Here is a 21,799-nt window from a genome sequence, read left to right as displayed (position 1 = left end):
AGCAAATAGCAGCACAAACTGAGCTCATTTTCTCCTCTGTCTGATCTCAAGGTCTGATTTCTAAATCACACTGCTCTAATCATCTTCAAGCACCACACTACTGTAAAGTTAGTCGGCTTCCAGCAGTTTGCTCGTTTTGTGTCTGAATGTGGAGATGAACCATCAGCGTCTCTCTTCTCTGTGATTGGCTGTTTGCTTTGGTAGACATTAATGAGAGCTGTAATTTAGGCTGTTTTGTTTTTGTTTTTCAAGTACATTCACTTACTAAGCATATATTTTGGTTACATGTTGGTTTTTGAAATGTAACAAACATTTTATATATTGTGCTACAGGTTTTTTGTTTGGTGCTACAAGATTGTCAACCTCTGTAGCACCAGCGCTATGGGCAAAAAAAGTTAACATACAGCCCTGCATAATACTTCATCTTTTTGTTGCGAAATAATTCAGCAAACATGCATTTACTGGGCAGCTGTGTCACTCTTCTCGCACCATCTGTTTTTGCCGTATGGAGTTTGTGCATCTATTAGCTATAATACGGTAGCTGAGCTCTCAGCTTGCAGAGACTGACTCACTGTCCATGAGTCCATCTACCAATTTCAGCTCATCACCTGTCTTTAACTGAGTCTCTTCAACAAAGCCAGCAAATCACAAGATTGATTAACTTTACAGTCATACCACTGCTTCCTTTTGATGCTGGATTATGTCCTCATTAGGGAGAAAATACGCTAAAAAGTGGTGCCAATTCCTGCCAGTCTGATCTGCATGGCTGTGTATTACAGCACGTTGGCGGCTATAAAGTAGTCATTAGCAATACTCAAAATGGGAGTTAGGTTCAGTCATGTAAAGGTGATTATGTGAGGTGCACTTGAGGTCACAATGGCCCTTGTCTCAGCTTTTTTTTACTGATATGTTTGTTGCATCAGTATAAAGGATGCAGCCACCTTTTAAATAAAAAAATAAGCATTAACACCAGATTTGACAGTTAATGTGTTTTTTACTGTGCTTTTCTATCTTAATAAAAATTTGAAAAATGACTGAATAAAAGGGGAAAAAGAACAAGAAATATTTCAACCAAATGTCATACATTCGACATAGACCCACACAGAGAAAGTGTGTTGCTGTTCATTTAAAGCTGCAAATCTGCAGACAAAAAACAATCTTTCTTACTGATTAAAAACAACACAAGATTTACCACTACATGCTTGTTTAAATGCTCTCTCTGAACTTTTAGATTTTCTGTCATTAAAATTATCAGCCTGTTCCATTACTGATCATGATTTGTCATTCACTGCCTTTTTAAAGGCTGAACTGTTCATTAATCAATCAATAACTGGAGTATTCCTTTTCTTCTGCCCGTCGAGACGCCACTTTCTCCTCTGTGAAGAAGCTAAAACAGCCGAAGGTTTGGTGCTTTCACTCCATAAATGACACTAATGGTACATCAATTATCAGAATTAGACTCAATTTTGTGTTGAACACTTAATCCATTCAGCGCCTCAGCCTGACACCTCTCTCCACATCTCTCCCACTCCTCGCTTTAATCTCATTAAAAGGTTAAACTGACAGATTATAGCAGACACAAACAAACAAAAGGGATAGGAGTGTTTCTGAGCTTCTGCTTTTGTTGATTTTTTAAGATGTCATTTCATTAAAGGGTGCTGTCACACCTGGGCTGTTTGAAGAAGCTGTTCCAATTTTCCAAATAAGGTAATGTTTCCTCCCTGTCCTGTTTCATTTGGACGTATGTGAACACAGCAACTGCGCTCTCACTCAATGCAAAGTGCAGCTAGTACACATGGCACTTGTTAACTTCTACAGTGGGATGAAGCAGGCCTAGATGTAGCACCCTTCACTAGTGTGAGCTTTGGCTTTACAATACTGCAGAGGGAACATGAAACAAGCCAAGGGAAAAAGGACAACAGTGCATCACTTTATCACCTGTATTAGAGCAAAGAAAATGAGCTAAAGGTGTAAAGATGCTACAATAATGTCCATCAAGGTAGGAGATGTTTCTTCTGCTCCATGGAGGAGCAGAGGGCAGAACATGTCAAACATCTGCTTGTTTCTGATTGTAATGTGACTACTTTCAGCTTTTTTACTGACATATTGATTATATTCTGCTCTTAATGGCTGCTGGAATTAGGGCTGATGTGTTTAAGGAAATGGTAATTAGCCTAAAATGAGATTAATCTGGGATTTCTAAATTACAGTTTCAAAAGTTAAAAAACCCCCACAAAACTGCTCATTTCTAGTCTCCATCTCCTCAAAACGACATGTTTACATCACAGAGTTATTAAATTCAACTGTTAAGTTTTGTTTATTCACTTTGGACCCTTAAACCTGAAACACACCAGCACCAGACTGGTGTGTCACCTCATCTGACGCGCTTTGATTACTGTTCAAAAGGGATTTATCAGTATTTTTAGGTTGAGTGCAATGCAGGCTTTGGCTACTGTTACATGCCCTTGCATTGCAAAATAGTGACAAAGACACAGAAAATGCTTCAAAAAGTTTGTGATAGTGCGTACCTTTGAGCCAACATTGTTTTGTGGCCCATTTTTACCAAAAACTCGCTGAATTCTGCAGAGAAACTGTATCCATCTGTTACGCTGTATAGCCTAGCTTCCTGGCCGGTACAACCTTCTTAAAGGAGCAATGTTCACTGAAATCATCGGAGGCTAATGCCACATCTACTACTATGTACCTCATACAACTCAACTTAAAAAATACTGAAATGTCCCTTCAACACTCACTGACAACAGTGCAGCAACAGTTAACCTCCTCACCCACCACTGCATGGCCAGGTGCTTGAATCCAGAGCAGAAAAGCCCACTGGAGGATTGCCTCCCCACCTCAGGAGTAGTGGTATCTCACCAGCAGCTGAGGCCTCATGTCTTTTCTACACCTAAAACAAAAGACTGTGCTAAATTTCATTTCCTGTACCCTCAAACAACCTCAAACAGAGCTGCTCCTATGGATGGACAAAAGAGCTTCTCTCTGGGAAATATTCCACCAGTCATGGGCAGCAACACTGGTAACAGAGCAGTGGCCCAAAGTGCAGCAGCGTCTGGCTGCCGCCAGTGTGGTTTACTAACAGAAAATAGTGGGAACGAAAGTTTTGACACACATTGGATGCCGCCAGTGTGTTTTGGGGATTTGCACCTTACAGAGACACTATTTAAATCCCTAAAATCAGTAAAGCCCCACTCAGAAGTTAGCGAGTGATGTTTACATAGCGCTATATCTACAGCAGAGGAGAATGTTTCTCCTTACACCACCGTAAGAATGAAAGTCTACAAAAGCATAGACAATTTAGTAGTTATGGTGTGTTTGGGTCATTTGGTACATGGAGAGAAAGAAATTCATCCTCATTAAAGCATAGCAACTGCTAATTAGCTAGCATTAGCCAGAATATGTTACATAATGACAACATGAGGATCACTGTCAGCTGTCAGTCGGTGTTCTGATGCTGTCATGTTAGTTAAAGACAGTCATATTCTACCCAAGTTAGCTAAATAGATATCAGGATCAGAATGAGTCTAATGAGTCAGAGCAGTGATTTTCAACCTCAAATCAAGCCAAAAGCTCATGGCACAACAAACCCATACAAAACAGCCTTTTTACTGTAGTTGTTGCAGTAACAACATATGGTTCTACAAATCCCCATGGCACACCAAGACTAGTCTCAAGGCACACTAGTGAGCCTGGCCACAGCATCTGAGAGACACTACCCTAAAAGGACAGATGAGCATTAATGTGCTTATTACTCCTCTATTAAAACCACTCTCTTTCTTGAAAACACAGGCTAAGCAGGTGGCAACCAAGACCATCAACTTCTCCATAGCATTCAGCAGCAGCAAGCCTTGTTGTCCAGCAGGGGGTGGTTTCATGAGCGTGGAACATCACATAAAAGCTGTGAATAGTAGGCATACAGTGCATTCATAAAGTATTTAGACCCCTCTTCACTTTTTATTCAGTTTGGTTGTGTTGCAGCCTGCACCCTAGCTTTACTCAGATCTGTTCCTGTCAACAATCCCGTCTCTGAGCTCTGCAGGCAGTTCCTTTGGTTTCTGCTCTGATATCATTGTCAGCTTTGAGGTCTTCTACAGAGAGGTGTGTGCCTTTCCAGATCATGTATGATCAATTTAAATGAGCACAGGTGGATTCCAATCAAGGTGTAGAAACATCACAGCAAAGACCAGAGAAATGGGAGGAGCCTGAGTGAAATTTCATGTGTTTTGGTGAAGGCTAAGAATACTTATGCCAATGTGATACTTCAGTTTTTAATTTTTTCAGAAATTTTCAAACATTTCTAAAATTCTGTTTTAACTTGTCATGATGGGGTACTGAGTGTAGATTAATGAGGGGGGAAACAATTTTAACAATCATGCTGCAACAAAACAAAACTGAAAACGTGAAGAGGGTCTGAATTCTTTCCGAATGTACTGTATGAAGTGGTGGCTCCTTTAAGTAGACATTTCTTGGCGTAGGGCACACTCACACTGGGCCCAGTTGCCTCACACCATGCCCTTCCCAGTCCCCCACTGACCTGCACTCAAAGAGAACATGACTGTGACTTTGCTCTGAGACGATGAAAAAGAATGCTTTTAAAAAGCATCAATTTCTGACAACTGCAGCTGAATTTTGCTTATGACCAGAGAAATATCTAATAAACACTTTCACTCGTTATCTTGAAACAAGCAGAAACATTAATTTACTAATTTGCTTTATTAAAACAGAATTTTTCAGTCGATGTTACATGTAAAGCAGGGTTCCAGTTTTTCTGGAGCCTTGATGATGCTTCTGTTTTATAATCCAGGACTGTGAAATCATGATATTGATTTTCGGTCAATCAGAAATCTTTTGTTCTCTGTCTTCTTAGTCATAAAAACACAACACACCCACTGAAGCAGCCCACAGTTTAGCTCTGCTCATTGTAGTCAGATGGAGCCAAGCAGACGTCATCTCCACCAAATGACTGACAGCTGCTCTCTTTTGAGAACACGCCGACGCAGGCCTCTGTGAGCTGTCACTGGTTTGTTTCCAGCTCCAAACCGGAAACGCACACACCTATTGTTCTGGGATGTCTCTGTCAAATTCAGAATCTATTAGTGATCGATAAGGCGGGAATCAAACCTCAACACTCGAAAAACTGTCATTTAGTAAAGGCTGGGAATAAATGCCTCAACATGAACTGTCTTGTATACTTCCTTTAGTCGGTAAAACAGTTGTCTTACGTATGTTTGTTCTTGTTATTAATCAACTTTCTGTTTTAAGCCAGAATCACATATTTGAGAAAGTCATTTCTTTGTGCAGAAATATTCTTGCAGCTTGTGCCATGGGATGAGACGTTATGTTGGAGTCTGAGTAATGTGTTGTATTTTGAGTTGACTAGATTTTTTGCATATTTTTCCTGCTGTTTGGATCGATCTGCTCTGCCTGGACTGATACGTTTTGGCCTCAGCTGGGGCTGAAAAAAGGTCTGGTTTGTATCTTGAGCAACGGAGTTGCACTTTCTGGAACACACCTGAGACAGACCAGAATATGTTCAGTGGAAGTGGAAAGATAGACGAGAGGGAGTGATAGTGCTGCACGTTCAGATCGCCACACAGACAGAGGAAGTGAAAATTTAGGGGTTAGAATCTTTGATCCCTGGGGTGCAGATGGCCTGATGGTTAGGTTGCAACCCATGTATGCTGGGGGCCCAGTTTAAAGTCCGGCTCGTAGCTCCTTCCCAGCACATCTCTCCCCCACTCTCTCATTTCTGTTTCTACCTCCATCTGCTGTCCTCCTCTGTAAATAAAGGCATAAAACGTTTAAAAATATATCTTTAAACAATGAATCTTCGCCCCCTTCGATACAAAGAACTAACAGGGATTTTTCTGTTTTGGGCCTTCAGATACCAAGTAGTAATCCTGAATGCTTTGTGTGAATGAACCCCAGTGTGTTCTGAAAACGGTGTGGTGTCTGATAGCTCAGATTGCATACAGACGTGGTCTGGGATGTCTTTTACTGGACTGGACTGGTTGCACAGATGAACCACATACAGGCATGCATCACAGATCACCCTGTCAGCTGACATGGCCAGCAGTATTCCTCTGGTAAACAAAAAACTTTGCTTCATTCATGTCCACCCAGCCTCGCTCAGAGTTATGAGAATCACGGCTGCTTTTACAGATCTGAATTATTAGTCTGAGCTCAGTGATGTATAGGGATGAGTATCAAAAACCGGTACTAACATGGTAATATACCAACTGGACCAGAATACAACACAGACTTTTATACTTCACCTAGACATGCCCCCTGCCTGTCTAGATGAAAGCGACAAGTATGTTGTGGAAATTGTGTGATTCATGCTTTATTTCAGCAGAGCATGAATATCTTTTATCATCTTGTCTGTCCTCTGCCTTTTCTCACCAAGGTCACAGTCACACTGACCAACAAATTTATTTTGTTTGTATTTGATGCAACACTAGTACACAAGTTTTGTTTGAGCCTCTTATATAAAGAAGTGACACCCTTTCCTTATCTGCTGAGACAGCTTTAATACATCTGCTGTTTTTGTGTTTAAAGTCCTGATTCAGGCATCGTTCAGGCCCTGGGACTGTTTGAAAAGTACAGATTTAGCATCAGTATCAGAAAAAACCCAAACCATACCCAGTCCCTGTAATAAGAGCTGGTCTTTCGGCTTCAAAACTGATCTTCATTCAGAACTATTTTGCCTTTTTTTCACTTTTTACTTATCGTCTTTAAATTTGTCATTTCAGTCCAACCAGTACCAAACAAAGTGTATTTACATAGCAATTCAAAATGTCTTTTATAAGTTTAAACATATGTTTATGACAACATGAGGGGGGAAAGTTGTTGAAGAGGCTCGGCTAGGCTAATTCACCCCCATTCATTCTTATCACCAGCAGCTTCACTGCACACAGCAGAGATACCAAGACACACAGAGAGACACAGAGATGATGAATGGGCTGTTGGTTGAGTTCTGACATCAGGTCATCATTGTAGACCTATTAATAAATAGATAAGGCCTTTGCACACCGAGTCTGTTGATGTCATCTGAATTTTTCCCATGTTAAAGAAGAAAATCAATCTCCATCCATCCATCCATCCATTTTCTATACCGCTTACCCTGTTTGGGGTTGCAGGAAAATCAATCTCATGTTGTTCTGATCATGTTTGCACACTGATGCCAAATTTTTTATTAGTCATTTTTTTTGTCAGTACAGGTTCAATTTTATGTGAATTTTTACATCAGGTCCCGTCATTCCAATGGTGATTGCTTCCTCCTCTCTTGCTCACTCACTCCTGCTCAACACCCTCCTCTCTCTCACTGTACTTTGCCAGTGTATTATGTGGATATCAACCATGAAAATATAACAGATAAAGGCAGAAGTTTGTAGCCTACTCACAGGTCATAACAGAGACTGAATTAAAAAAGTTGTTCTCCATATCGCCCCCGCTCGGCTCAGCGCTATGACGTATGAGTATGTGCTATATGAAGCTCTCTGTCAGGATGGATGGATCCAGAGTAATTTTAGAGCCACAGGCTCACGGTAAAAAAAACAATTTGCCACATTCTACAAACTTTCACAGTGAAGGCAAATAAAAATGCAACGGAGTCTGTGTGCAAGGTTCATGGGTATGATTTTCAGTTTACAGATCTAAAAAAAGGCATCTGAAAATAACAAACCCAGTTTATAAAGACCTTTAGTTGGGGCACTCATACTAAAGTGTAGTCCATCAACCGATGGTTAAATGCAGATTTAAATCTCAGAAAACGAAAGGTCTGGAGTGGATGTTAAGTCTACGGACTTCCATGCTGTTGCTTTTGAATAAACTTGGAGTATTTCTTCATTTTACACTAGTGCATCAAATCTTTCAAGATTAAAATGTCTGCTACTGCTCTATTCAAAAGGTTAACACTCAGCACAGATGTGAGATTTTAGAATCTCTTTTGGCATAAAAAATACTTCCACAGGTTCTCTGAGCATTATACTGCTTGTAAGTACAGCAGAGAACCACTAAGACAAATCCCTACTGACTCTTCTGTAGATATACACCATCTTTACTCAGACTGTAGTTTATTTCTGCTCATACAAACCATGCATGCCTCCAGATTAACATTACAGTAAGTCCTCTAATTTTCCTACTACAGTTTCAATCAGTTTTATAACCACTTACTTACATTTATTTAGTTGAATCACCCGAAAACATAACCTAATATCTTTCATCAGAGATTCCTCATCTACACCGCTGCTGTATGATGGTGATTTCTGTGCATCATGAGGCGTTGCAGATACAGAAAAACAAGGCTAAGCTGACCTAAAATGCATCGCTTCAGGCAACAGCTGCACGTTGTTGTTTTTACTCACGAGTACAGAAACTGTACATACACAAGTGTTGTTGGGGGGAAATACAGACACTGCAATATTTCTGTTTACTAAATCTGCATGAATGCAGACATCTGCAATCATCTCCAGTGATTTTTCTTTATGAAACACAACATACAGAAGATAAAAATGCTTGGATAGGATGTGAAATATTCAGCAGAGGAGCGAAATGTGCTGTTACTTTCACACCTGAGCAGCACTTTGTTGATTAAAAATGCATGTGTGGACATTTTAAATCCGTTTGTCTTTGTTCTGTTGGTCAGACGGTTTAATATTTAACACTTTAGACACCTCGCACAAATCCTGACCCTGTTTTTGGCCAAATAAACCAAAACAACAGCTGTATCTAAAGTAGGGGTTGACAACTGGAGACCAACAGGCCCATACTGGCCCATCAGTGATAACAACTAACTCACAAGGTTTTTAATAAGAAGTTTTATTTTTAAATTAGAGAGTGGGGGACGATAGGCTGCAAACAGCACCAGGATAGGGAATTGATCAGCACCCAGTGCATTAGGGAATCCAGTCTCTGTATATATATTAAAAATAAATCATATGTAGCAACACAGACAAAACAACCACAAAATAAAGGTTAAAAAATGAACTCTTGTGGACAAAAATCTAGTGTATAGCTTTATAGAGTCAAGCGCTACAATATGATTGAGATCAGCTGATCCAACATAAACCCTCATCAGCTGACAGCCAGCTGATTCAATCTGAGCACGCTATTGCTTAATCGTACTCATGTTGCCTTATTTAAACTGCACTAACCTGACAATGTTTTGCCGTTCTCTCTGCCCGCTGCTTTTGCAGTCCTCCTCCACCCCAGCCCCTCTTTTATTTTGCTTCTGAATAATCAGAGTCATTCTGTTCTTATTTTTGCTTGCTCTGCTCTGAGTGTACTACTGCTTCTCCCCCTGCCTCAAGCTCTTCTTGTAGACACATGAAGGCAGGAACTTTTGCTGTTTCTGCTTGATGCTTTCCAAGTAGGTGTGGAGGACATGGGGGATCCTAGAACAGCCAAAAAATGACAGCAATACGTGCAAGTCAAGAACTGCTAATGAAGAAAAATATCTATTACTGCAAATCACCAGAGGGTTAATATGACAACTGAGACTATGCAGATGCATCAGGTTACATTGGTATTGGCTGACACCAGCTGATCCTGTTTACAACCATGGACCATCAGCAGAATAAGGTGGCATGGACAGATATCAGAAGTGTAAGTTGAACTGTTGTGTCCCATCAATTTTGCAGCATCTGGTACATCTAGCTGCTGAATCAAACACTAAAGAGGCACAAGAAGTGATGAATTGGTATTGACCCTAATATTCACATTTAGCGCATTCAAATGCATCATGTGAGCACCTTAGATGCTTTTTAGGGATGCACTTTACACTTCCTGTTGTCACATTTGGATCTTGCTGCTTTGTGTACTGTTGCTGTCAGTGCCTCAATGTTGCACTTTTTGCCTCTGTCTGTAGCAGAAAGCTGCTATGCTTCTCCCCGTCATGCCATCTTGCATTACTGCCCTGCATACAGCTTCACTGCAGAAAAGACACACTTGATTTACCAGGTAACAAAAATGTGGAGTTGTATTTCTTCTTCTTCCATTATCTTTTCTCTTTAGTTTTGAAACAGGAACCTGAGCTAGAAAATTCAGAAAATATCACTTATAACCTGCAGCTTTTGATGTAATTAAACTGGATGCTTCTGTTTTACAAAATGAAACAGTGCTTTCCCAAATCCTCCTCACTGGAAGTTCCACTCATAATGATATCTACAGTAAAGCCACCAGGAATGAGGTGGATATGTAAACAACATTCCCTGAAAGCCAGAAAGTTTAATAGGAGAAGGCTGACTTTGTAGTTACTGCAGGCTGATGTAAATTTACTTTTGTAAGTTCATCATTGAGCTGCATGATTTGGTAATAATGTGCAATTGCATTTATACTCGACAATATTGTGATTGTGATATAAAACATAAATGTTGTCATTAGTCTACTTGCTGGTGTTTTCTCGACTCAAAACATACAAATTTTAAAGTCAGGAACACTCTTGTCATAAATTTAACCATTTTATTGCAAAATGGATCTACAGTTTTACTTGGCGGAGGAGGCTCTGTGCTTGACTGGGTTATTCAAGCGGCATGCTTTAACTACAAACCCACGTATGGATAGATTCATGTGATAACATGTACTGAATATAACAAAACAAGTTCAAAACAAATTAATTCACAGTAGCTTGAATATCAATATGAGGGTGCAACAAGCTTTTTGCTATGAAGGAGGAGGCTGGGGTGGAGGAGGTTAATCTTTGCCAGCAGCAGCAGTGTGGTGCATCAGCATTAATGCAAGCTGGGACTAGTGAGAGGTATGTCATTTTTAAATGGACGGCTGTGTTGAGAGAAAGAGCTGTGATTGGCTGTGGGAGGTGATAATTGGGATCAGCTGGCCATCAACTGATCATGGCTGGGCGTAAGACTACCGTGTCCTGCATGCACTAATGCTAGGCTTTATTCTGTAGCATAAAATATACAAAACCTGAAGTTTTGACAGTTCTGCCTTCAAAATATTTTTTTAAAGTCCTTGTTTTAAAATAAAGCTGCGTTTTAAATTACTGACACTGATTTAGACTAAAGGGCCTTTCTACTATCCTAGCATGTCAGATGGACACACATCCATCTGGAAAACCATTCATACACAGCATTTGGGAAAGGGTAGAGGCTTTGAAAAAAACTCGGAGGGTGATTGGATGAATGTTCTGTCACATCTCTACAGGCCAATCAGAGCAGCAAAACACGTGACATAGCCACTATCAAGCTGTGCCCCTGCTGAGGACTAAACTCCAAAGGGAACTGCATAACATGAACCATAGCGACTGTAGACATGTCAGTGCACAACTTTTGTCATTTCTGGAAAAAAAAACAACTCTATGCTGTTCTTTTTCCTTCTTTTAATGAAGAAATTGTGTCAAGCTCTGATAAAACTGGCGGTTTAGCGGATCGCCAGTGAGAAACACGGGGTGAGCGTATCCATCTGCTATGCAAGGTTACCTTTCTGCAGGCATTTCTGTAAACCTTTTAAGATTTGCTAAGTAAATATAACTGCAGCTGTTTTTATGCGAAGCACAGGTTGTCATCCCAACTGCAATTCCAGTTGCACCAGGCTGAATTTAACAGCACAAGTTCATCCGGCACACATTTTTCCCTTGTGTGCCAGTTAATAAAAGGTTTCAAAATCCCAGGTTAGAACCACTGGCACTTACCATTGGTAATAATAAATATTATACAACAATTTTTATTTTACTATACTTGTTTTTTTTCTGTAAAGTGACCTTGAGTGTTCAGAAAGGTGCTTATAAATAAAATGTATAATTATTATTATTATCATTTTCAAAGAAAAAATATCTACATATAGGATTTGAATTGAGCAGTAGAAGATACGATTCAGACCTGTGACCCCTGGCTTGGCTTTTACTGACATAATTTGGCCTCAGGGATGACTAATTAGGGAGGTACTTGTATCTCCTCTAATAGGCAGAGCAAAGGCAAGCTGAGGCTCTGATTGGTTGCTGAAACACACGATACGCCATACGGTATAAAACCAGCTGTTGCCAACACCATCAGTCACACAGCTGCAGCGCTGTAAGACAGTCATAAATCTTTGACTGAGCATTTGATGTTATAACCAGTATAGCAATGACCAACATGTTGCATTTGTCCCATCACACTTATAACCTTGAAAATTGTTGGAAATATTTGAGGGAACATTTCTGTAGTTATAGTCAATTTTTAAACTGACTAGGACAGTTTTCAGTGCCAAAGCTCAACATATAGGCCGTCCTGTAACAGAAACGCCGACCACAAACATCCCTGTTTGTCCCATCTGCATTAGAGCAGCAGCCAAACGCTGGAGAAGAGCAGCGTAATGCCTGGAGGTCACAGCGACACAGCGGGGATGATGTGATTTAGGCGACACTCAGCGAGGGAGCGGCTGAGGCTTATCTGCCACAGCTCGGCTGATTGCTGAGTTTATCTAATAAACAGGTGGAGCGCAGGTTCTCAAAGACGTAGAAGAAGGAGAGAAAGTTTCATCCCGCGGCACTGCTCATCAAACCTGACAGGAAATTGTTGCCTGAGGTTCATCACTCTGCATTTCAATAACAGCTGAGCCTCAAACGCTCGGCTTTTTCAGAGTCAGAGACCTTCTGGGTTTAAAAAGTTTCTTAAATACTCCATCACATGTCCCTGACAGAAGTCAATCTGTAGGAGATGATGTCTTTATTTTCCTGAGTTTATGGTTGAACTGTCTTATGAATGATTTGTTCTGATGCTGAAAAATCAATCATTTAAGTCACTTTTGAAGCAAAATCACAGAATCCTGTCTGTGCAGCCATTCAAATGTAGAAATTTGCTTCTTTTTTCCCCAACAGCTTTCTGATTTTTATGTTCTCTTCGCATGTTTTCTTGCCTGTTATTTAATCAAAAAACATCAAAGCAGGACAATGAAAGTGTGACAGACAGCTCAGTCTGAGTCCAGTCAAAGAAATGAACACAGAGAGACTAGTAAAATAATTTTCTGTAATCTTAAGCACAGACATGAGTTGAGTATGCCGTCACAGGTTTGTTTTAGGAGGAGGGGGTATAAAGCACCTGAATTTGCATTTAAATGGGTTGTTTTAAATTTGTAATACTACAGTATAGTAGCTCAGATATGGGGGCATATGACGGTTCGACACTTTGCTGTATCAACTTTGGTCCTGTCCTGCTCTGGCCTCCTGATGGCACCAGCACCAGGCCCATACCCCATCTCTCCAAGCAACCTCCCAGCTAACCCCTCCACAGCGCACTCAGCTACCCCTGGTGTCTGGACCAGCCACCAAGTATGCCCAGGAAAGCAAGCCAGGTGCCCTTAAAACCACAGCTGCCATTCTGATAGCAAGCAGATGACCCTTCCTGTCCCTGTTCTCCTGAGCATGTCAGCATTAGACACACAGTCTTACTGAACCACTGGCACAAAAATGGCAAGGAGCAAAAGACTGACTTTCATCTGCATGCTCAGATACGCCACATGAAGCTATCACCCCATTCTCAAGGCCAAGTCTGCTCAACTTAGTTAGCGGATCACTGGATTCCACTGTCAAGGTAGACAATATATTACAGTTACTGTAAAGGGCAAGAAAAATACTGTGATATGATATTTAGGCTAAATCGGCCAGAGTTCAATCATCAGACTCTTTCACTCTGACACTAGAGAAGCAGGTAACAAGCCAAACATCACCCATTTGTGTCAGTGTAATTAAACTGAAGCAGAGTAATAAGTTCAAATGTGTTCTCAGCTCTCCATGTTTGATCCTTGTAATAATTAGGGCTGGCAGACTCAAGTGGATTGGCTGATGACCTCATGTCTGACCAAAATCCAATTGGTCGAACAATCGCAGGTGCTACTTTAATTGGAAGAATCCATTTTTTTGCAGGGGTGAGAAGGGAGACGTCATGTGTTTTTATTTTTTTAGTTATCTAGTGTTACAAACTAGAACTGACAAAAAAAAACTATGAATATAACTATTCAAATATAATTTACTTGTGCCTTTAATGGTAAGTAATTACAGGTTAAATACCTGGAAAGTCAAAACAACATCACTAGGACCCTCCCACCTTAGAGGAGAGCAAAGCCCGTGAAGCGTGTTTATACTCCATTTCCTGTTAATTGACAACATGTCAAAAAAGTTAGCAGCGAGGCAAGATTTTGTTAAAAAGGAGAGTCCGTCACACGACCAATCGATTAATTGATCTGGTGCGATTTTAGTCGAACAAGTTTTTCTTTGGTTGACTACAGCCCTAGTAATAACAGCAACATGCAGTGAGTGTACTCACTTTGCAAAACGTCTGTCAGCCTGTTTGCAGCTTTAACATGAGCTGTGTAACCTTGCAAAGCATATGGATACGCCTGTTTCTGTGTTTCTCACTGGCAAAGCTCCTGTCTGAACCGTTTTAGCCCGGTTAGAAAGCGACAGGCACTAGGACAGGCATTAGATTCGGTACAGCGGAGTCGCGACGTATGCAAGCAGCAGCAACAGGCTGGTGCAGTTGTGGAGGAAGACATTAGCGTGGATGCCGCTAAAGCGGCCATTTTATCAGAACTTGACGACATTTCTTCATTAACAGAAGAACAAAGAACAGCATTGAGTTGTTTTCTTTTCAAAAATGACAAAAGTCATGTACTGACATGTCTACAGTCAACGTGGATCACGTTATGCAGTTCTCTATGGAGTTTACTCCTTCAGTAGGGGCGCACCTTGGTAGCAGCTACGTCACGTGTTTTGTTGCTCTGATTGGCCCGTAAAGATGTGACAGACAGAACGTTCTCCGAGTTGTTTTTTTTTTTTCAAAGGCTCTGCCCTTTCCCAAACGCTGTATATGAGAGGTTTACCAGATGGATGTGTGAAACAAATCCATCTGGCATGTCAGGTTACAAGCTGTGGACTGCAATGGATCAACTCCATTCATCTTGAGCCCAGCACTGCATGATTTGTTTAATAATGGCTTAAACAGCTGTTTAAAGGTGTGTTTTAACTCATGGCTGACATGATGATTAGAAGCCGCTATAAACACTGTAGCTCTTTATATGCTCTGGTACCTCTGCTAAAGGTAAGTTAAATAACTGACAAAAATTCTATTTCAGGCAAGTTTTTACAATTAAAGTTTACAGTTTGTAACTTGTTTGAGAGCTGTAATTGTGAACGCCCACATCAGGAACTGTGGTGCTTTCAGTAGCAGCTTGAAACACCTCAGCATACCAGCAAAAAGTCAATATAGTGCAGGGCATCGTTTAGAATGAAATAACAATTCAATATGAAAAGTTACAAGGGAGACAGTTCTGGCAGCTGGCTCCCATATAAGACCAGATTTCCTTTTTCATTTTTTCCTCTTGTTTAATAGATGTTAAAAAGTCTAAATGCTATCAAATAAGGGATCATTTGGGAGCCAAAAGAACAGCTCTTACTACTGAGCTGAGCCAAACATTTCAGATCTCTAAATAAAGCCAGAATTCCCTTCTCTTAAAGCAAGGCAGGATGGATGATGTCCTTAGAAACATAAGAAGGGTCATGATTTACTAAACCAAACCAGACCACTTGGTGGAAACAGTGTCAAAAAAGGTGAATTTTCTTATTCTTGGATGATCTATACCTCTATCTAAATACATAAAAAACTGTAAACCAAGTTCAACAGACAAATTTAAATCTTCCTCATAAAAGAAGGGATCCATTTCTCCTGCACACTGTGCTCTTATTTTGAAGGGACCACACACTCTCCTTAAGTGAACAGCACACCCACAGCAGAGGAGCCAGTCCGGCCCTCTGTTTTAGATGAACAGCAGTGACAGACGCACACACGGCCATGTCCATCACGCTGTCAGAAGAGCTGTCAGCTTTTCATCCTGCTGTGATCCACCAATAACCCTGACACTCCTGAACACTCACACAAACACTTCATACAGCTGAGTGTTTAGAGCGTCTCACGCTGTCTGACGCTTGGGCGTGACGTCTCCACTTCCTCCCGCCGTCTCCATCATTAATAACATCTGCCACCAGCAGGTTCTGCTCTGATAAACACTCTCAGCTGGATTAGGAGCTCCGATCGGCCTGCAGCTGCCTCACTTTTACCTTAACGCCTGTCTGTGTCACTGCAGAGGGAGGAAATAAAGGCTTTTATGAAGCATGAGGCAGATCAGAAGGAGAGGGGACAGTTTGATCTGTCGACTGCTTCAAAGGCTCATGCGGATGTTTACAGGGGATTAAAACTGCACATTCCTGATTGTCTAAACGTAGAAATTTCACACTAATTTATTCAGATTTTGCCCCAGAATTTACACCCTGAAACGGTGCTTCATCTTCATTGGTATGAGACGGTATCTACAGCTGCACATCACTGCAGGTGAGGCAGGTTTCACTGCAGACCTGATGAGAGTGATGAGTTAGACTGATTTTCTCTGCACAGCAAAGCAGAGCTGGGCGATTGATCCAGTTTTGATTCCAGATGGCTTCCCTCGACCATGAAAACAAGATAATCAAGATCCAACGATTACTCTGCGGCATGATGTGTTACAATTGTTTGTCCTGACGTTTTATCAGCACGTACTCTCTTCCTTTACAGCACAGCGTGGGCTCTGCCCTTCCCACCAAAATAGCTCTCACTTTAATTTAAGTGAGGAGCAGAGGGAGCACAATCATGTTCTCCAGTTAGTTTGGATAGTGATAGAGCTGAAGAGTGGGATAGAAATGCAGACATTTGGTAACAAAAGATGCAAAACCATCTCAACTAAAAGGACACTCTTAGGGGTGTCTGGATTAGCTGGCTAAACGGTTCAAATCTGGGTGCCAGTTTAGTTGATAGGTAGGGCAGGCGCCTATATGTAGAGGATGTAGTTAAGCACACTGGTCATGGGATTGATTCCCCAGTCTTGGCGCTGTTTGGTGCATGTCTTTCCCCAGCTCTCTCTACCCGTATTCCCTGTCTCTCTTCAGCTGTCCTGTCCAAATAAAGGCAAAAGCCCCAAGAGAATCTTTTAGAAAACACAACAGTTAAGTCTGACTCCTTGGTAGTCAGGAACAGAATTATTAGTCAGTTAAACTTTTTTTTTTTTTTCCATCAGTCCCAGTCAGTTGCTCCACAGTTAACAGCTAGCAGTGGCCACTGTTCACCTGACACACCAGACAATTTCACATATACATAGCACTGGACATGTCTTAAATCCATCTGTGCAAGTCAGAACCTTTGGAGAAACAAATATTTTGTCTCGTTCATTATGGGTCAGTCAGAGAGACAAAGCATACGATACAGCATGCATGGATATGCATCGCTCCAGAGAGTGAATTTGACACAGTGGCTACCGTTATCAACTATTAGTGGAGCTAGTTGGTGAGAAAAACTTATGCTTAAGCTGGTCATAAGTAGGGATGGGTCTTGAAATCAGGTACCAATATGATACCGGTACCAACACATCCGATACCTACCAGATCAAATTACAACACAGATTGATACTTCATTTCGACACCTTTAGGACTGACTGAAATGCAAGAAATATGTGCTGGAACTTGTGTGATGTATGTGTTAAGTTGCCATGTTCAACTGCCATCTTATAAAGATATTTCTGTGAATAATTTACAAAATGCAGATAGCTTTTAGTGCTAGTCAGAAAATGAACGATAACATATTTTATGCCTAGAAAAGCTACCATTTAACACTGTGACTTGTCTTAAATTAATAGATTACGACTGTTTACTTGGTGGTTTTTTTTACTTTAAATTAGTTAACTAATTGCAGTTATGGTATCCCTTTAATCCGATGTGAAATTATTCGTCGAAGAACATCACTAGTTTTTAGTATGGATAGGGAAGGATTTCCAAATATTCATTATGGATTGAAGATTTCACAACACTTTTATCACATCACTTTTTTTATGTTATTTTTTTACTGGTGGCTGGTTTTAATGTAATAATACTGCCAGAGAGTGGCAGTAGTGGACCTTAGTGCTGTTCACTAGCTGCCAAAAATAACAAAAAGACAGGAGAGATACTAAGAAAGTAATTTAGCATGACTTCCCTTATGATACAATTAAGTTTACTCAACATTATTAAGGAAATCATCCATTCAAGGATCTAGTTTACTGGGAACTGTTGCATAAATTGTTTCTTAAGGTAAAGTTAGCACTACCCAAGGCTAAATCTGTTAGCCTCTTAAAGGCAATGTCCATGAAGTGTTAGCTTCAAGCTAATGAACCATGGTGTACATCCTTGTCCATTTGGGTTCACATTAAAGCAGCGCGGTGAGAATGACATGGATCCGTCTGATACATGACGGGTTTGGCTGGTTTTTCGAAGAGCTGGTGTCTAATCCTCATCAACAATCCTGGTTTCATTATCAGTTAAAATAATCATGATGATTCTGTTGTAGTCGAGCAGCCCTACAGCAGAGACATTATGAACCCTAGCTCCAGGATCACAACAACACGTGTGTCTCATAGCTTTAGCAGACATTTATCCACAGTAAATGAAACATTTCAGGCAACAAGGTGGCTCACATCCAGCATGTATCTAGGCTTCCTCCCTCACAATGTAGGCCTTCCCGAGCCTGTATGAATAAAATATGCCTTCCCCATTATATAAGGCAGAAATGCCTTGTTCCTATCTCAGATGCTGAAATAACAGCAGGCTTTATTGCTGTGATTGAGATTCAACAGCCCGTAGAAGGAGGGTTTGTGTCTGTTGGTAGAGAGGAAGAGAGGAAAATAAGAGAGCAGAAGGAGACGAGAGGGATAAAATATTCCAGAGCATCCTCCTCTTCCTCATCTGCTCTGCAGGCCGCAGAAACACCAAGGCAGGAGGCTGAGATCACGGGCATCAAACGCCAAACTGCCCCTCTGTGCTCCTCTGTCACGCAGTGTTTCATCGCAATGCTATTATTAAACCTTGTCGGACTAGGGCTGGGTCATACGGACTGAATCAAATCAGAATATTTCATAGTTGAATGGTAGTGTTTGATTTATAATGAGATTTTTGTTGGTAAGAAAATTAAAATGGTTGTTGAATTACTGGAGTTATAAACTTTGATATGATTCTTGTGAAAATAAGTCCACAGAGAAACCTGTTTGAAATCACGGCAAAACATATTAATCATAATCACCCATTATTGGCCGTTTGTTCTTGCCATAACTAATCCATCTGAAACCATTCTTTAATGTGAAATGTAACTAAACCTTTTCATATGTTTAAAGATCATACAGAGGAATATTTCGCTATTTAATAGTAGAATATCACAAAGCGGTAGTTGTGATATTGTTTATGGTAAATTTTTTATAAACAATGTTTTAACAACTTTCTTAGTCTTCTTCTTGTGTACATCAGCTGTTGTAAAAACCAGCAGCAGTTGGCTGGTTCAGACTTCATGTGTCCATCTGGAATTAAGCACCCAGATGGTTTTATTGGTGCTATCTGCATTAGTCACAGTGTGCTGCATCTTGCATTTATGTTGCATCGATTTGTGTCATCTTGGGATGTTTTTCAGACATGATTTGAAATTGTGGAGTGGCTATTTACAATTCTGATGTAGCTTCTTGCATTAGTATTGCAGCTATTTGCAATCATGTTGCGGCTCTATGCTCAGTATTGTCATCATTTGATATCCTGCTGTAGCGTTTTGCGTTTTTTTTTTCTGGTTACTTGCATGAATGTAGCAGCTTCTTCAATTTGTGTTACAGCTGTTTGAGCTATTTGTATTAATGTTATACCTTTTGCAATCATTTGCTGCTATTTGTTTCTTATTTTGACAAGTTGCATTTGTTGCAATTTTGTTGCATCTATTTCTGTTCGTGTGGCGCTGCAATTGTTAATTTGCATTCCTAGTGTGGCTTCTTGCACTTGTGTTGCAACTATTTACATTTCTGATGTGACTTCTTGCATTCTTGTTGTAATTATTTGGGTTTATATGGCAGCAGTGATGTTGCTGTTCCAGCTACCTTCATTCTCTTTGTGGCTTTTTGTGATCCTGCTGCAGCTATTAGAGGTTTGTTTGAGTTTGTTTTAGCTATTTGTATTTGTCGCTCTGTTTGACTTTAGCTTTGTGATGCAATCCTATTATGGCCTTTTATGTTTGCGCTGAAACTATTTCTCTTGTAACTATTTACATTTATCATGTGACTTCTTGCACTCTTGCTGCAGTTATCTGGATTTCAGTTTCAGTTGTTTATGTTTTTGTTGCAGCTTTGAGTTGTGTTTTAGTTCCCTGAGTTCATGCTGTGGCTATTTGTATTCGTCAATCTGTCATACTTTGGTTGTGGCGTCCTGGTTCATGTTCCAATCGTTTGCATCCTTTTGCTTCTGTGTTGCATTCTAGGTACGTTTTCTGCATTCATGTTGCAGCTTTTCACACTCGTGTTGTGGCTGTTAGTCCTGCCTGTTAATGCAGTTGTTTGGCCTTTTACTAAATAGTTTGGATAGGCATTCATATGAGACCTCCTGGCCACCGTACAGCCCTACCTGGCATCTATTTTTTCAATTCACACCAACATAAACTCCATCAGTATAAACATCATTACCTTTCCCTGCCTCTCCTATGAAAATGTCTAGATAAATCTTAAAAACTCAGTCTATTGCCCAGCCCTAGACCACGCACACACTCAGGTAGGCTCGGCTGATTGTGTCAACATCTCAAGGTCAAACATTGGGTTGGATTTCGGACCCAAATCGGGCGAACAGGCCCGGTGTGACGGGTGTTTGTTTTTTTTAAAGCTGCGGCTCCGCGGAGACAAAGAGCAGCGGCCCAATCCCGCAGTGTGTTCCCGCTCTGCCCTCATCCTCTCTCGGCTACAGAGAGCTGGACAGGCCGGTATCTGGCTGACAAACATCTGGATGGGAGGAGCGGGAGGAGACGAAAGGAGGAGGAGGATGAGGAGGGGGCCGCAGGAATGAACGGTTAGATTCCGTTAGTATGAAGGCTCCCGGTGTGGATGGAGATGATGATGATGATGATGATGGTGATGAGGAAATGGGATAACGAGGGAAAACAAGAGGAGGAGGAGGGAGAAGATTGCGCTTTTTTTTCGCCATGATTTGAGTCATTTCTTACCTTCTGACAGTTCCAGCTCCAGCTCCGCCAGCCGGGCTCGGATCTCCAGCGGTATCGGCGACGCCTCACGGTCCGCCATTCGTCTCCTGCGATAGAAAACAGCTCCCCGGTTAAAGCGCTGCCGCCTCCTCCGCCGCTGCTGTCTCTACTCCTGCCTCCTCCTCCTCCTGAGCTCGGAAAGGGAGAGCGGTTTCTCGGCGGCCCCTCCTCGGCGGAGGCGCGGAAAGACTACGAGGCGTCGAGGGAGAACAAAGAGGATAAATCTCGGTCTCGTTTTAGCGGAGGCCCGCCATGGCGCCCGGCTCCTCGAATCGGTAAAGAGCCCGGTTGCTCGGTCCGTTGCGGTGGTTGTATCCGTGGTAGTGATGATGATGATGATGATGAGGCTCGCGCAGCCCCACAGTCAGAGCCGTTTGCAGCTTCTTGCCGCTGGTATCACGTGACTCTACGAATGAAGAAGGGGGAGGGGGGCGGGAGTGTTGGTCATCACCAGCAGGTGGCGCAGTGAGCAACCACACCTACAGTACAGTGACAGACTAGTTTACGTACAAAAATCCTTATTCATTAAATTATATTAAAACATTTAGATTTAAAAATAATGCCTATTTAATTATAACTTAATGTTTTATTTAAAACGACTTTTTTGTCTCCGAACCTTTAAAATTACATTTTCAAATGTTTACATTTTGAATATTCAAATTACTAAAAATCATGTCGAGATGCCTGTATGGAAGCCCATTTGGGTCAAACAAAAAAGAAACAAATGTGTAAGT

At 41.1% G+C, this 21,799-nt stretch overlaps 1 protein-coding gene across 4 annotated transcripts in view; it reads right to left on the bottom strand.

Annotated features, from left to right (window-relative positions):
- The window catches only part of LOC121527130 (disco-interacting protein 2 homolog C-like), a 114,322-nt gene extending 92,905 nt beyond the window's left edge, over positions 1–21,417 (bottom strand). For all 4 annotated transcript variants that reach the window (XM_041813866.1, XM_041813869.1, XM_041813867.1 and 1 more), the window contains exon 1: positions 21,027–21,417. In XM_041813866.1, coding sequence (XP_041669800.1) covers positions 21,027–21,105 — 79 coding nt within the window. In that variant the 5' untranslated portion in view covers positions 21,106–21,417. The remainder of the gene's footprint in view (positions 1–21,026) is intronic.
- Between the last annotated feature and the right edge of the window lie 382 nt (positions 21,418–21,799).

This window comes from Cheilinus undulatus, linkage group 19 (assembly GCF_018320785.1).
Source record: "Cheilinus undulatus linkage group 19, ASM1832078v1, whole genome shotgun sequence".
Lineage (NCBI taxonomy): Eukaryota > Metazoa > Chordata > Actinopteri > Labriformes > Labridae > Cheilinus > Cheilinus undulatus.
The sequence above is the reverse complement of the archived record's forward strand: the minus strand, read 5'-3'. Positions and strand labels throughout refer to the sequence as shown.